The following is a 14,046-nucleotide window of genomic DNA, read 5'->3' as shown; positions in this document are numbered from 1 at the left end:
GAAACAGGGGCAGCCAGGAGATCATGAATAAGAAGCTGTACTGTAAGAGAGAATGATTACAAACATAAAATTCACAGATGCCACTGCACAGCGCCCCCTGCCCTGCAGTGCCCTGTGCCATGGCACATGTCGCACCACCCTAGTTACGGCCCTGAGTGCACCACATCAACTACTCTTCTTGCTATCTCCTTTGTTTATAGATGCATAACATTGTTTGATAAAACTCTGAATCAGATAGGCATAATTTTGCACTGGATTTATAGTTTATTTCATTAATTTCTACCTCTAGATTAAAACACATAGGGCAATTTATCAAGGGAAACAATTGAAACAGTATTAAAACTTCAAAGAGCAAAACATTTCACTACTTAATGGGAAACACCAGTAGAGGTTAGACCTCAATAAGGACCTCATAAATGACAGAGACAAAACTGTCTTAAATCACATTCTATATAATATATTTACATTCCACTAAACTCTTCCTATTATTAATCAATAAGATATATTCTACCATTTGTAGTCTTCACAGTAAATTTTTATTTCATATTTTTCTTAATTCACTATTTCATAAATTAGAGCACTTCGTTATTTTCTTAAAAAATATGTGCAAGTGATCAAAGCATTTTAGAGGGATGTCAATTTCCAACTTCAATATTTCCAGTTTACATAATAAGTATTATTTTCAATCACAAATACTGTACATGCATCAGAAACATCATGTTTATAAAAGCAGAAAATATGCTTACTGTATGCAAGGAGATATATTGACATACTATGACAGTGTAAGTTATACTTTACCAAAACCTCTTTTACATAGGTTCAATGTGCTTCTGGATCGATGTTATGCCTCCATTTCCCCATACCCAGTTAATTCAACCTACTATGACCTGTTTGTTGGGTAAGATACATTTTTTACTTTAGTCACATTCATGATAAATTCATTCAGTATCTAACTTATGATATCAGAATTAGGATTTTTTTCCCCTATTCACTCCAGGCTTCTGGTTGTAAGGTCTGTTAAGGGCATAGTTAGTGAACTTCTGTGTCTGAACTGGCTAATAAAATACTGATTGCATATACTTAGTTCAACTGCATTAAGGACTCCGTTTTTGTGTAAAGATAATGGAATATGTAGTATTGCACATTAGAAAATGTGATTGTTAGCCAAGTGCCTTCACTTTCTAAGTAGACTTACACAGTCAACTCATTGCCAACTCTCTAGCAATGAAAACAATATTTCATTTATATACTGTAGATAAGAAGTCAAGAAGAAATGCAGTCAGAAGAATCCTGTAAAATCTAAATGATTAAAATGCATTGTTGGCCAGGGCTAACCAAATATGTTATAATAACTTTCTGCTACCACCCAGCAGGGACAATAATTAATGTTGTGCATAGCCATCTATCCGACAAGTTCCAATAACTAGTCTGAACAAATGGACATTGGATATCTCCTTTCCCAGAATTTTCTTTCTTTGATTATATTTCATCATAATATTCCTCCTAAATGTTTAATTTAATTTTGGTGTTTCCTCTCTTTCTATAAACCCCTGTCCTCCCATATTAGATGTCTTAAATAAGATAATATTTAATTGCTTTCTCAATCTGGGAAACTCATAGATGTTTGGGAAACCTGATCGGACTCCAGGAAGAGCAAACAAAACCCTTGGAAGGCTTGCAAAGTTGGTGGTGCCTTGAAAACTCAGCATGAGTAGCAATGGGCCACTTGTAGTACCCCTCGGTGAAAAGCAGGAAAGACAACTGCCACCATTACTGCCCATGACTGTACTTGCATACTGATGCTTGTAGTATTAATTACTGTGTTTAACTATAATATACGTATTATAACACAAATTTTATATTATTTTATGTAAGACTTTAACAAAATCTGTAAATTATCGCACTTTCTTTATTTTTAATAGATGTCAAAAGGATAAATTTACATTCATAAGTACAAATGGAGACAGTCAGTCTGCACGATTTTACTTCTCAGCCTTCCGATTTTTAGAACAGTATACACTGCCAGTGTCAACTTTTTACTTACATTGCATCACGCGACTCTGTGAGGCATCTGCATGCAGTACTTTTAAACAAGTAAGTATGAAAATATATAAACCAAAGCAGTTAAACTATGAAGTTGCAAAAATGCAGCATGTATCTATTTAAGCTGAGATGCTTCAATTTAAATCAGTTCCCACATGGCTTAGAGCATCAAGATGCACTCTTCTAAGGAACATGATGATATTTTTAGATATTGAAAAAGGTTTAATGGAGTAGAGAAGTGGTTGATAAAACTTTTAATAGTTGCATGTCTACATTGACCAATAGGGCTACATTTCCTTTCTGCACTGAAGGCTAGTTAGCTATTGTAGTTTAATCTGAAATAGGAAACCAAGCTCTGTCACCAATACCCTTGGTCACTTCTGCTGTGATCATTGTAGATCTATCAATCTTGACACTGAAAGGGATAGAAACAGCTTTGTACAGTATACTTCCCTTGGAGATGCATATACATTTGTGACTACTACCAGATCAAATTTGAATAAAGCACCACTAATACAGTATACACCACAAACTCCAAAAATATATAATAATAGTGAATAAGAAGGCTACTGTATATGTATCACACTTTTGAGATTCTGTGTAACCATTATACACAAAGGGGTGTCTTTACTAAAGTGCTGATTTTTAGAAGTGGAGATGATGCCCATAGCAACCAATCAGATTCTAGCTAATATCTTCTAGAAGATGCTAGACAAATGTTCAGCAGTATCTGATTGGTTGCTATGGGCGACATCTCCACTTCTAAAAACCAGCACTTTAGTAAATATACCCCAAATTATTGAATGAGGACCTATGAGGAAATAATTATACACATGGAGATTTTGGATAGAGGACGAAAAAAAAAAAAAAAAAGACATGAATACAATTTTCAAACTGCAGGTTCTTAAAAAATGTAAGGTAATTCTCTTAAAATTGTTTTGATGATGTTAAAATTTAAGATGAAAAAAGAATTGTCAATAAATGCAATATAAAGTGCCCAATTCATAAACTTGTTACTAAACAGTAATAAAAAGCCAAATACTCAACAGAATCAATAGATTTGATTGTTTAATTCATTTCTTTAGCAGATAAATATGTTGTTAATAATATTCTGTCTTGGAAAATAAAACAGATTATTTGTAGGAAAGTGCTTTTTTGTCATTTAATTTCAAATGTATTGGAAAAGTTTTCATAAAGTCTCTTAAATAACTTCACAGGTTTGCTCAAAAAGAAAAAGGAATGTGAGAGCTGCTTCGGGATCTGCTTTGATATCTGATCCAGCAACTATTACTTCCCCAGGGATCATTACCAGTAGTGATACTGGTAGGTATTTTAATTATGAATACTACTGTACACTCCTCATTCCCCAGCATATGCTAACTGTAACTGCCCTCTGACTCATCTATTTTCCTTGACCTCTTTCTCATCCACTTCCACATCCTTGCTTCTGCTGGTATTTCTCCCAAACAATGGCCCCACAAACTCCTTACTATGTGCACACAGTCTTTCCAACCCAACATGTACCCCATCATTTCCAACCTCACTCTCATCTCTGCAAATTATCATCACCTCTTTTCCTGTGCATTCTGGAAGATCAGAAAGATAATGAAGTCAAATCATCCACAACATATTTCTCTATTATTCCTTGAGTCTACATGCCTGTATTGAAACATGGCTCCCTCACACTGAAAATGCTTTCAACTATTGTTATCTCCTACTGGAGGGTCTCTTGTTTACAGTTCCCCATGACCAGGTGACCAACAAGGTAGCAGATAAGGATTCCACCTGTCCCGTGGCTGTACCAGCCATGTTATCCTTCCTTGTCATTCCTCAAGAACACTCCTTCTCCTCATTTGAATTACATACCATAATGTATGTCTCTGCACTACACCTCCTCTTTGATGTCATCTATCATCCGCAAAGTCCAGTTTTCCAATTCTTAGATAACTTTGCTGCCGGGTTTTCTTACTGCATTTACACTAACTTACCCACTCCTGTTTTAAGGGATTTAATATCTCCATTTACAACCCCCATCTCTAAATTCTAAACACCTATTTTCTCATGTGGTCTTAGCCATGGATATTTTTACCCACCCATCATGAAGACACTCCCTGGATCTTATATTCACTAGACAATCACCACCTTTTTTTTTGCAGAATTCTTTAAATAATAAAGTACATTGTAACTTAAGTATAGGATTTAGTAACTTAGACTTATTCCTATATCAGAAATGGCAAGCTACCCTTTGGTATTTTTCCAATATCTCTTTTATTCATAGAGGAAACAATGGGTTAGCCTTTGATGTTGGGAAGGTATCAGTACCATAATTATTGTTTAAATGAGCAATGTTTGCAAGTAAGCACTCTTTAAAACAACACAACTGTTTCTTCTAAATCTATTGAAATAGATAATCCAGGGCCTGATTCAGAGGTGGACACAAGTAAAACATCGGATGCAAGTGCCCAATGTTTTAATTATGTTCATGCATCTGAAACACAGTGTGCATATGTTCTAATAGTTACTGCTGTTGCATGCAATTACGAAAGCCATTCCTGGGTGGTCACGGGGGTTGGGAGGTGGCTTGAGCCGATGAGCTTGTCAATGGTCATTTCAGAGGGATGCTAGTGTTAGGGACTGCATCGGAAGACGCAGCTCAACTGGCAATTTCAGCAAAATACTGTTGGACATTCTGAGCATCCTTTGGGTTGCTCAAAAGTCTGATGGTGTGGTTGATGTCCACTTAATGGTGTGCCTTTGTGTACCACAGTGGATTAATGCTGCAGCAAAGTGGGCATCTCAATAGACAGCCCATCAGCTGCAGCATTAGCAGAAATTTGCAGTAGCAGCTGCGACAGAAGACACAGCTGCTACTGCTTAGCATCCACCTCTGAATCAGGCCCAAAGCCAGTGGTTCCCAAACTGGGTGCCAATGCACCTTTGGGTGCCATGAAGCACTTGCAGTGGAGCCATGGGTTGGTGGACCAGAATCAAATCAAATTATTAATGGTCCATATGATAGCAAAACCAGTGTTGGTGACTGCTAAAAAAATATGTGAACAAACAGAATCACAACCATATTCACCCAATTTACTTAATTTAATAATGTTTGCAGAATCTCTTAATAAGAAACTTTTGGCCTAAGGGTGGCGTGAAAAAATTTCTGCTACTCTAAAAAAGTTTGTGAACCACTGCCCTAAGTTATTAATGAGGTTATTTTATATTTAATTATAATATGACATGTCATACATTTTTTCCACAATTGATGTTTTAAGTACAGTAGTAGAATGAATGGCTCTAAAATCTTTGTAATAGTTGATTTATACTAGAACAAACAGGAAGACAACAAAATCACAAACCGTTTATTACTTTCTTCACAGATAAACCAGCTGTTTCAAGCTCCGGTAAGTATTTTTTTATTTTTAACAAATATATAAAATAAAAGATTATTCACTTTAGATGAGATTATTTTACATAAAATTTAAATGGTGTACATTGTATTATAAGGCTCTTTACCAATGACTATTATGGTAGATAGAGGACTGTAACATTTGTTCATGCTTCTCCCCACATATTGTTTATGCACTGAAGTTGAAAATTAATAAATAATAAATTAGATTAAATAATGAGCAGGAAATGTTGTGGACACGAGGAGATTTCCTAAAGTGTGATTTCACCACACCACATGGCATTTGGTGCTTTGATGTGTGGTTTGAGCCAATATACAATAATGCATGTGATGCGGTCATAATCCCATCCGCGGGGATTCCAGCACTCAGAATTCCGTCACTGGAATCCTGACACCCTGGTGCTGGCATCCCAACTACCGGAAACCCAGAGGTAAGTAGTGGGGTTAGGGAGAGGGTTAGCATTTAGTTTTAGGCACTAGGGGGAGGGTTTAGGTTAGGCACTAATGGGGGAGGGTTAGGTTTAGGGTGCAAGGAGGGGGAGGTGAGGTTCAGGCACAAGGGATGCAAGTTAGGGTTATGGTAGGAAGAGGGGGAGGGTTAGGATACCTACCAACGGTGCCGGTATCCTTACCCTGTCAGTATGCTGGCATCAGGTATCTGACCACCAGGGTCCCGAGTGCCTGCATCCTGTACCCAACCCTAATGCATTCCTGCTCTTTTATTTGATGTTGTTAATATTGTTTTCACACAGTGTCCATCTGTTCCAGAAACCCCTGAAGGCAATGCTCTAATCCTCTGAGTATGTGCAGCGTATGGGTCATGCACATTGAAGTGCAGTTTGAACTGATAGCCCAAATGAGACATTAAAGTGATTGTATTCATTGACTGGCAGCATAAATCTAGAGATGAGTGGTTCAGTTTTCCTGAAAATCAAACACACCACAACTTGGGGGTTTCGAGTTGAACCAAGGCATGCCACAGTTCCCCAAGACGTAGAAATGTCTGATCTTGAATGGTTTAGATTGCATATAAGTTTGTCAATCATACTGTATTCCAATTTTGCTTCCTATTCGTCCATGAAGAGCAGCTTCACCTTTGTAGGGGGTGACTGGCAGTGACCTCTCAGCTAGTGATCTAAGGAGGAGTCTGAAAGTTGTGCTGTCTGTTACTTCAGATTTCACTGGCTGAGAGATCCGAGGAGTAATTAGGTAGCCCTGCCCCAACCCAGTGCTCAGTCTCCAGTCCCACCCAGCAGTAGCCAGAAGCAGGCTCAGCTGCAACCCCCAGGGGCACTTTTCCAGCCAGCATCGTATGGCAGTAAGGAAAGTACACTCCAGTCGGGGCTTGAGTTGTGTGATGTTGATGAGGAGCTAGGAGGAGGAAAAGGGCAGGAGAGTATGAGGGGGATGGGGAGTACAGAGAGGCATGTGGGATGGGAGAAAAGGAAGCACAGTGAGACATTTGAATGGGGGAACAGGGAAGGACAATGGGAAAGGAGAGCACACTATGGAATGTGGAGGTGGAAGGTTAGCATAGTGTGGGGTGTGGAAGGGAGTAGGAGAACAAAGAGAGGGATGTAGATGTGGGAAGGAGAGCACAGTGTGGAATGTGGAAGGGGAAGGTTAGCATAGTGTGGGGTGTGGAAGGGAGTAGGAGAACAAAGAGAGGGATGTAGATGTGGAAAGGAGAGCACACTATGGAATGTGGAGGTGGAAAGTTAGCATAGTGTGGGGTGTGGAAGGGAGTAGGAGAACAAAGAGAGGGATGTAGATGTGGGAAGGAGAGCACAGTGTGGGATATGGAGGAGAAAGGGGAGGACTGTGTGGGATGTGGATGGTAAAGGGGAGAACACATTATAAGAATACTATATGCAATGCATGAACACTATAAGAATACTATATGCACTGCATGAACTGTCCATTGCTAGATTAATTAAAGCTAGAAGGGTCATGAGAGGGCTCTGATGCCAAAAAAGCAGCATGAGTGGGCTATGGAATAAGTAGGAGCATGAGAGAGTCTGATGCCATAAATTCATTAAAACAAATTACTTAAAATCTGACAAATAAAATGGTGGCAGGGCTCATCCAGGCAATCACTGAGAAATAATGTGATTGCATTGCGATCACAATACTTCCGTTGCCATATTTTCAGTTTAAACTCTGTGATAGCAGCTACCAGTTTTCCAAAGGTATGACGGATAGTGTAGGACCTGCAGCGAAATGGGTTCCCGTGATGTGGGTTGCAGGCTTAAATGCATTGATTTCAGTTAAAACTCGGTGATAGCAGCTACCAGGTTTCCATAGGTATGATGGATAGTGTAGGACCTGCAGAGAAATGGGGTGGGCCGCAGGCTTAAATGCATTGATCAATCCATAAACCAAACCCCCAATATTTATGTATTATTGTGAGTGATTTAAAAATGGTGAGTGCTGAGTTTACTGTTTTTATTTTTTATATATATATATATATATATATATATATAAAACAACAGCTGTGATCCGGCACTCACAATAGTAATAAGAACATACTGCCTCCGGTGCCACTCGGAGTCTTGGTAGAAGGTGAAGAAATGCTGAATTATTCAGACATAAGTGCTAAACATCGATGTTTCAGGGCCACATGCCCCTTCATCAGGATGACAAGAATACATATATAGTGTGAAACACAAACTTCAATACCTTACCCTACAGGACGTGTTCTCCCATCCTCCGTTCCAGCTCGGGCCCTGGAAGTCCAGCAATCACACGTGGGATGAATCACCTCGTGGCTAGCGCATCCATGATGCAGTCGGGCGCACAGGATGACAGGACCAAACATGGCCGCTGACATGTTGCCATGACAACCCTGTCAACAACATATAAAACAAGACACCACATATAAAAACATCATATGCACCAACACTGTGTGTTATCAAGACAACATCTAAAAGCATCAGAATCTATAGGCATCATAAATAATAAATATCCGTCAGACACAGATCTTAACCACTATGTGTAGGTGTGTGCAACTGAGAATTGACACTGGTGTATGAATATAATGTCATAGAGTAAAACCTCTGAAGTGAAACTTGTTATATACATGGGTGTGCATGTATCTCTTTAAAGTACCCGTGTTGAAGTGTAATGTAACCATGTAACCACTAAGTGGCACAAGGTGTCCAAAATACACATATAGCCTCAGTGTGACAAAGTACAAATGTGAGCTGACAAAAAATATATGTGACCTTAACTAATAATAAAAAAAAGAAGAAAAAACTGATGCTGAAAAAACAAGGACCGAGTTTGAGAACCTGTGGTTTAGACTGAGCTTCCCCTCTAGCCAGGATTACAGCACTGTTGGCAATCCATAATGGCAGTTTAAGAAAGTGCAATAATGCTCCCCCTACAGTCTGTATCTGTCAGTGTACCACCCAATAGGAGAAGCTGGGTGAATTGGACCATCTTGTTATGCTCCCAAAATGAACAGATATTATTTCATACAATAAAAATATTTGTGCAAGATTTAAGACTTAGATAAAACACATTTCCAATGGCATTGCCTGTTTAGCAGCAGGAGATCTATTGCAAAGCATATTTCATCCCATAAAAGTACTGTTTTTTTCTACAGCCCTGCACAGGACGGTGAAAACATCCCCCTGGACTAAACATTTAATTAGTTACTTTTAGCAGCTTTAAGGCAATCTTAAACTTAGGTGTATTAAAAACACAAAAGAAAAAAGATTATAGCCACAGGCACTGAAAAATAGGATTTCTAATGTACACAAATATAAAAACAAAATTAGTGTTCCACACTGTTGTTAAAAGGTATCCAACCAAAAGTAAAAACAAAGGGAAAAAAATAACAGTGCTGTGGACAACCCAGATCAATAAATATGCATAAAAATTATATTGTGAATAACCATTTGCCAAAAACAGTATATAAAAAAACAGTTATGCCATAAATTAGTTAATAACTAATATTCCAATTTATTAAATACATATAATCAATTATATAAAAACAAAAAATGAATGCATATAAAAATACACTGATGTGGATGTAATAAAGGATGTTTTATGTTATCTATACCACAATTGATAGTTAAATGGTGTTAGCAGAGTGATGAGTCTGTATCCAATGGTGCAGAACTGACAAAAATGATGAACAAAGTTGCTAAATTCTTCATTTGAGTTAGCTGTTATAAGCGCCACAATTTAAATATCCTTCTGTTTCTATTTGTAATCCATTAGACTCTGCGATGTAAATATGACAAAAAAATCAGGGAGACACATATATTTATGTCCTAATCCAGCTATGATTTGATGAACAGGTAATACCTGAATAGATGGTTGGTGGTGTGCAGCACTCAAATATAACCAGCAGATGCAAAGATGTTTAATATTTTTACACTTTATTGTGTCAATCACTGTATCCTGCACTCTCACTGGGGGCCAGAAAGATAATATTTAGTAGCAAACACTTTGGCACTCATCGCTGAGGCAGTTCACAGGTTGAAGTCTGCTTTTTTCCACCACCTCGTCCCCGGTTAAAATGACAAAGTAGTTAAACATCATGGGAGAAAGCATAAAAGTGTGAATGAATGAATGATTGGTCATAAAGTGCTAGTTGGGTTTATTCTGAAGTTAACTTTTTGCTACTTTCCACCACGTGCAGAGCCGGCACTAGGCATAGACAAATTAGGCAAATGCTTAGGGCATTTGAAATGCCTAGGGGCATGCATTCCAAGCCTAGTGCCAACTCAGCTTGACAGCGGGCAATGATGGGACCACGACAAGCGGACGCATCTCTACTCTTGCTGTCCTAACACGATCGGTGCTCTCAGCTCGGATGGCAGCTCATACAGCCGGCAGCAGCGAAACTGGGGAGCAGAGACAGCGGGCAGTAACAAAAATTGCCACTGGAGGAGGGCTGCTAGGCATGCCCAGACACAGAAGCTCCTTCTCCCATGGACCTTTGCGGAGTCCAGTAGCCTGGGCCTCTCGGCAGGGAGACAAACAGGGGGTGGGGGGCCAATGCACTTGCTGGCACAGGGCACTAAAACGTCTAGTTACAGCTCTGTGGATGAGAATTGCAATGGGTGAGGTGTGATGGATGTTGCTGGCTGCTGCTGTGATCTGTACTGCTGGGCGATTGGTGCTGTGCTTGGAGAGAGGTGCCGGGTCAGAGGTGGAACTAGCAATGGTGCTAGGGGGCACCACCCAAAATCTTGCCTAAGCCATCAATCTGGTTAGGGCTGCCTCTGACCATGTGCATCTTCAGTTGGTACCTGAAATTTCACAAACTCAGCAGGAATTTGATTTTATTGGAGCAGCTTCCAAAAATTTAAAGTGGTATTGTATTTGTGAATGGACTAGGCAGACAATTAAAAACCACCAACTCTCACATGTAAATGAGCAGTAGTGACTACCCTATTCCAACACCTTATGGAATTGGAACCACTCTTTCAGAATTATAGAAAATACATTTAAAATTTCTATTAGATTTTATTTAATTGAGAAATTATTTGTTAAACAGAACCAGATTTTAGTAAAATAATTTTTTGTTTTTAAACCTTTCAGGCTCTTCCAGTAATGATTCTGATGGAATTGTAAGCACTGCTGTCGGCTTGGGAATAACAGTCGGCTTCTTGGCATTATTGTGTACACTGATGGGAGGCATTGCATACCTTATGCACAGGCGACTGCAAAAGACTAGATACCTGGAAAAGAATAACTTTCATTAAAATTACATATATATTATGACAGTATGGTATATATTTTAATACATAGAAATAAAAAAGCCACTTATAATCTATATGAGGGGAATTTAGCTGATTATATAGTTGTAATAATTAATGTGTAAATATTTAAATATACCGTAATTAAAATATAAATTGTTTTGTCATATGATTTTGTATGTGATAGTAAATAAAAATAGAACAACTCTGCATTTAAAATTGTATTCAGCTCTTGTACATAATAGATGATTCAAAAAAAATATATATAGTAGTTCACTCCTTCCCAAATGGCATGTAATTACCTGGGTGCCCTCTGCAAATAATAGTATAATGCCTCAAAAGTAGCCACGGCACTCACAGGACTTGTATATGCAGCAATAACTTCAGGTGGGAAACACCTTAACCTTTACTTGTCAAGTTTCAGTTTATTTCAACTTTTGTCAGGAGAAATATTTTCCTGATGAAACTTGAAATAAGCTTAAACATTGACAAGAATTAAGTAGTTTCCCACCTAAAGTTATTGTTGTATATACAAGTCCTGTGAGTACCACGGCTACTTTTGAGACATTACAGTATATATATAATAATATATAATCAGTGCTAATAGTTATACTTATGTGTTGCCATTTGGAATCAGTAATATAATGGGGCCATACATCTGTGATGTATTGCAGCAATTCCAAGTTCTGATGAATTAATATTTGAAATCTTCGATTCCCCAATCCCGATCCAAAAAATTATCAGGATTGGCAACTCAGGGATTTTTAACATGCTGTTTTTCCATGCTCTACTGACGAATCACTGATCATCGTTCTCCGCGTACCAGCATTTTGGATTGGCAGAATAGGGAATCAGGGCCATAAATGTATGACCTGCTTAATGCAGACAGAGAGCTTGGCTTTGGCCTACTTTCAAATCAAGAACTTGGGGACCCAATCTAATCAAAGCAGAGAAGTACACCTCACATGAGAACACTCCTTAATCCAAGAACGAATGAGCAGGGGCACAAACATATATATATATATATATATATATATATATATATATAATGTTTTATTTACCTTACACAACTCAATGGCTGTCAAAACATGCGAGACCCTTAAGCTGTAGAAAAAAAATAAAACTAGTAAAGAAGAAAAAGATAAAAAGAGAATGAGAGGTGTTGGTTTTAAAGTGACATGTAGACATAGCAGGTAGTTTGTGATACAAAGAAAAAAATATTTATCTTGTTTTGTACAATCTCTGTTTGTTTACTTTAATTATTACTAATTTGGTTGCAATCCTACAAGAAATAAATTTGTCTAGTTATTTCGGGCCTTTTTGCGCACTTTTTCAGCTTTGTGTAATACAAGATCAATATGTGCACGTCACATTTCACTTCTTAATTGTACAGTTGGAATCTTGATTAGTTGATCTTTGCTAATTTCTGTCAATGTAATGCTCATTAGGGTATTTAATATCTCATTACAGTAAAGGAAAACTGGGGCTGCCTTTACTCATAATTTCACATCTATTGTGTAATTCTCTCCCTAACCCTAATGCTAACCCTAACCGTAACCTTAGCCCTAACTCTAACTCAAACCCCAACTGTAACCCTGATGCTAACTCTAACCCTAATGGAAATGTCGACATTATGACAATAGGGCATTTCCTATGTCAACATTATGTAATATTGATATTTGGCAGGTGTTGACATTAATGATGTTGACATTTTAACCATGTTGACATAATCAATGTCGAATTTCTGGTTTGACAATGTGAATGTCAACATAATGATTGGTAACATAGTGATGCATATCTCATTTGTCAATGGTTTAAAAGACAGGCATAATAATTGTTATACTAAAGGTGGGATTATATAAAGAATGATATATACCTATACGTATATATATATATATATATATATATATATATATATATATATATATATATATTAGTGGTATTTGGATGATTCATTAGTTAGTTACTGAAGTGTCCTCCTGAAAAAAAAGAATTAGCCAGCCAGTCCAGCACTGCTTGTACATTGGGTAAGTGAAACTGTCAATCAGGTCTATAGATGACTACATAATCAAGTTACTGTAAGCATAGTGTCTATGGTGCCTTAGAGTTTAATACATCATCCCCTGAAATGAGGCAGATGACCCCTGTAACCCAAATGGCAACATCTTTTTATTAGAACAGACCTTCTGGTGCAGAGTAAGCTGTCTTCTATTTTGCATTGTCTGTCAACGGCACTTGCCAGTACATTTGGGTTAAGTCTAGAGTGAAAGTGCTCACTGCCACCTGAAATGACTTAAAATCATTGACCATATTGGAACAGCCATTACCATGGCAGTGGCTGCACTCAGCAGGCAGTTTCCATGGCAGTGACTGCCGATTGGCGGCTGTTGATTGACTGAGAGCAGCCGTTGCCATGGTAACAGTTGCTCCATTATAGTCAGTGGAGCTGATCAGGAATGAACTAAAGTCATTTCAGGTGGCAACAGGCACTGCCCGCTGCCAGTTTGTGGGGTCAAAAATAGTTTATATTTTTTTCAAGACATAGGATTGCTACTGTAGTAGTGGATCAACCTCCTTCAGGGAGTAGGTAAGTATTGTGAGTGCGGATGAGTGAGTGAATGTGTAATAAAGATTTACAATATTCGGTGTGTGAGTACTGTGTTTTGTTTAATATTTCTTTTACACTGGGGATACAGGTGCCGACAGCCTGCTGGCCCTTGTAGTTCCACAAGAGCCAAAGGGCAGGCTGGCTGATACCAGTAGTTCCACTGTGAAAAACAATATGAATTCTTCATTTAACCCATTACCTCTGCATCAACCACCACCACCACCAGGGATGCAGAGAAAAACCCTGAGCTTTCTTCCCAGGGATGGTTAATGCCC

The 14,046-nt window shown here is 38.2% G+C and overlaps 1 protein-coding gene across 1 annotated transcript in view; it reads left to right on the top strand.

Moving 5' to 3' along the window:
• Window positions 1–11,492, top strand: part of LOC148513971 (zona pellucida-like domain-containing protein 1) — a 46,511-nt gene extending 35,019 nt beyond the window's left edge. Inside the window, exons 7-11 of the mRNA XM_088481189.1 lie at window positions 818–898; window positions 1,923–2,094; window positions 3,261–3,366; window positions 5,421–5,444; window positions 11,006–11,492. Coding sequence (XP_088337315.1) covers window positions 818–898; window positions 1,923–2,094; window positions 3,261–3,366; window positions 5,421–5,444; window positions 11,006–11,169 — 547 coding nt within the window. The 3' untranslated portion in view covers window positions 11,170–11,492. The remainder of the gene's footprint in view (window positions 1–817; window positions 899–1,922; window positions 2,095–3,260; window positions 3,367–5,420; window positions 5,445–11,005) is intronic.
• The last annotated feature ends 2,554 nt before the right edge of the window (window positions 11,493–14,046 follow it).

This window comes from Taudactylus pleione, unplaced genomic scaffold (assembly GCF_031769625.1).
Source record: "Taudactylus pleione unplaced genomic scaffold, aTauple2 ptg000265l, whole genome shotgun sequence".
Classification (NCBI taxonomy): domain Eukaryota; kingdom Metazoa; phylum Chordata; class Amphibia; order Anura; family Myobatrachidae; genus Taudactylus; species Taudactylus pleione.
Note: the sequence above shows the minus strand (reverse complement) of the source record. Positions and strands in the feature narration are given on the sequence as shown.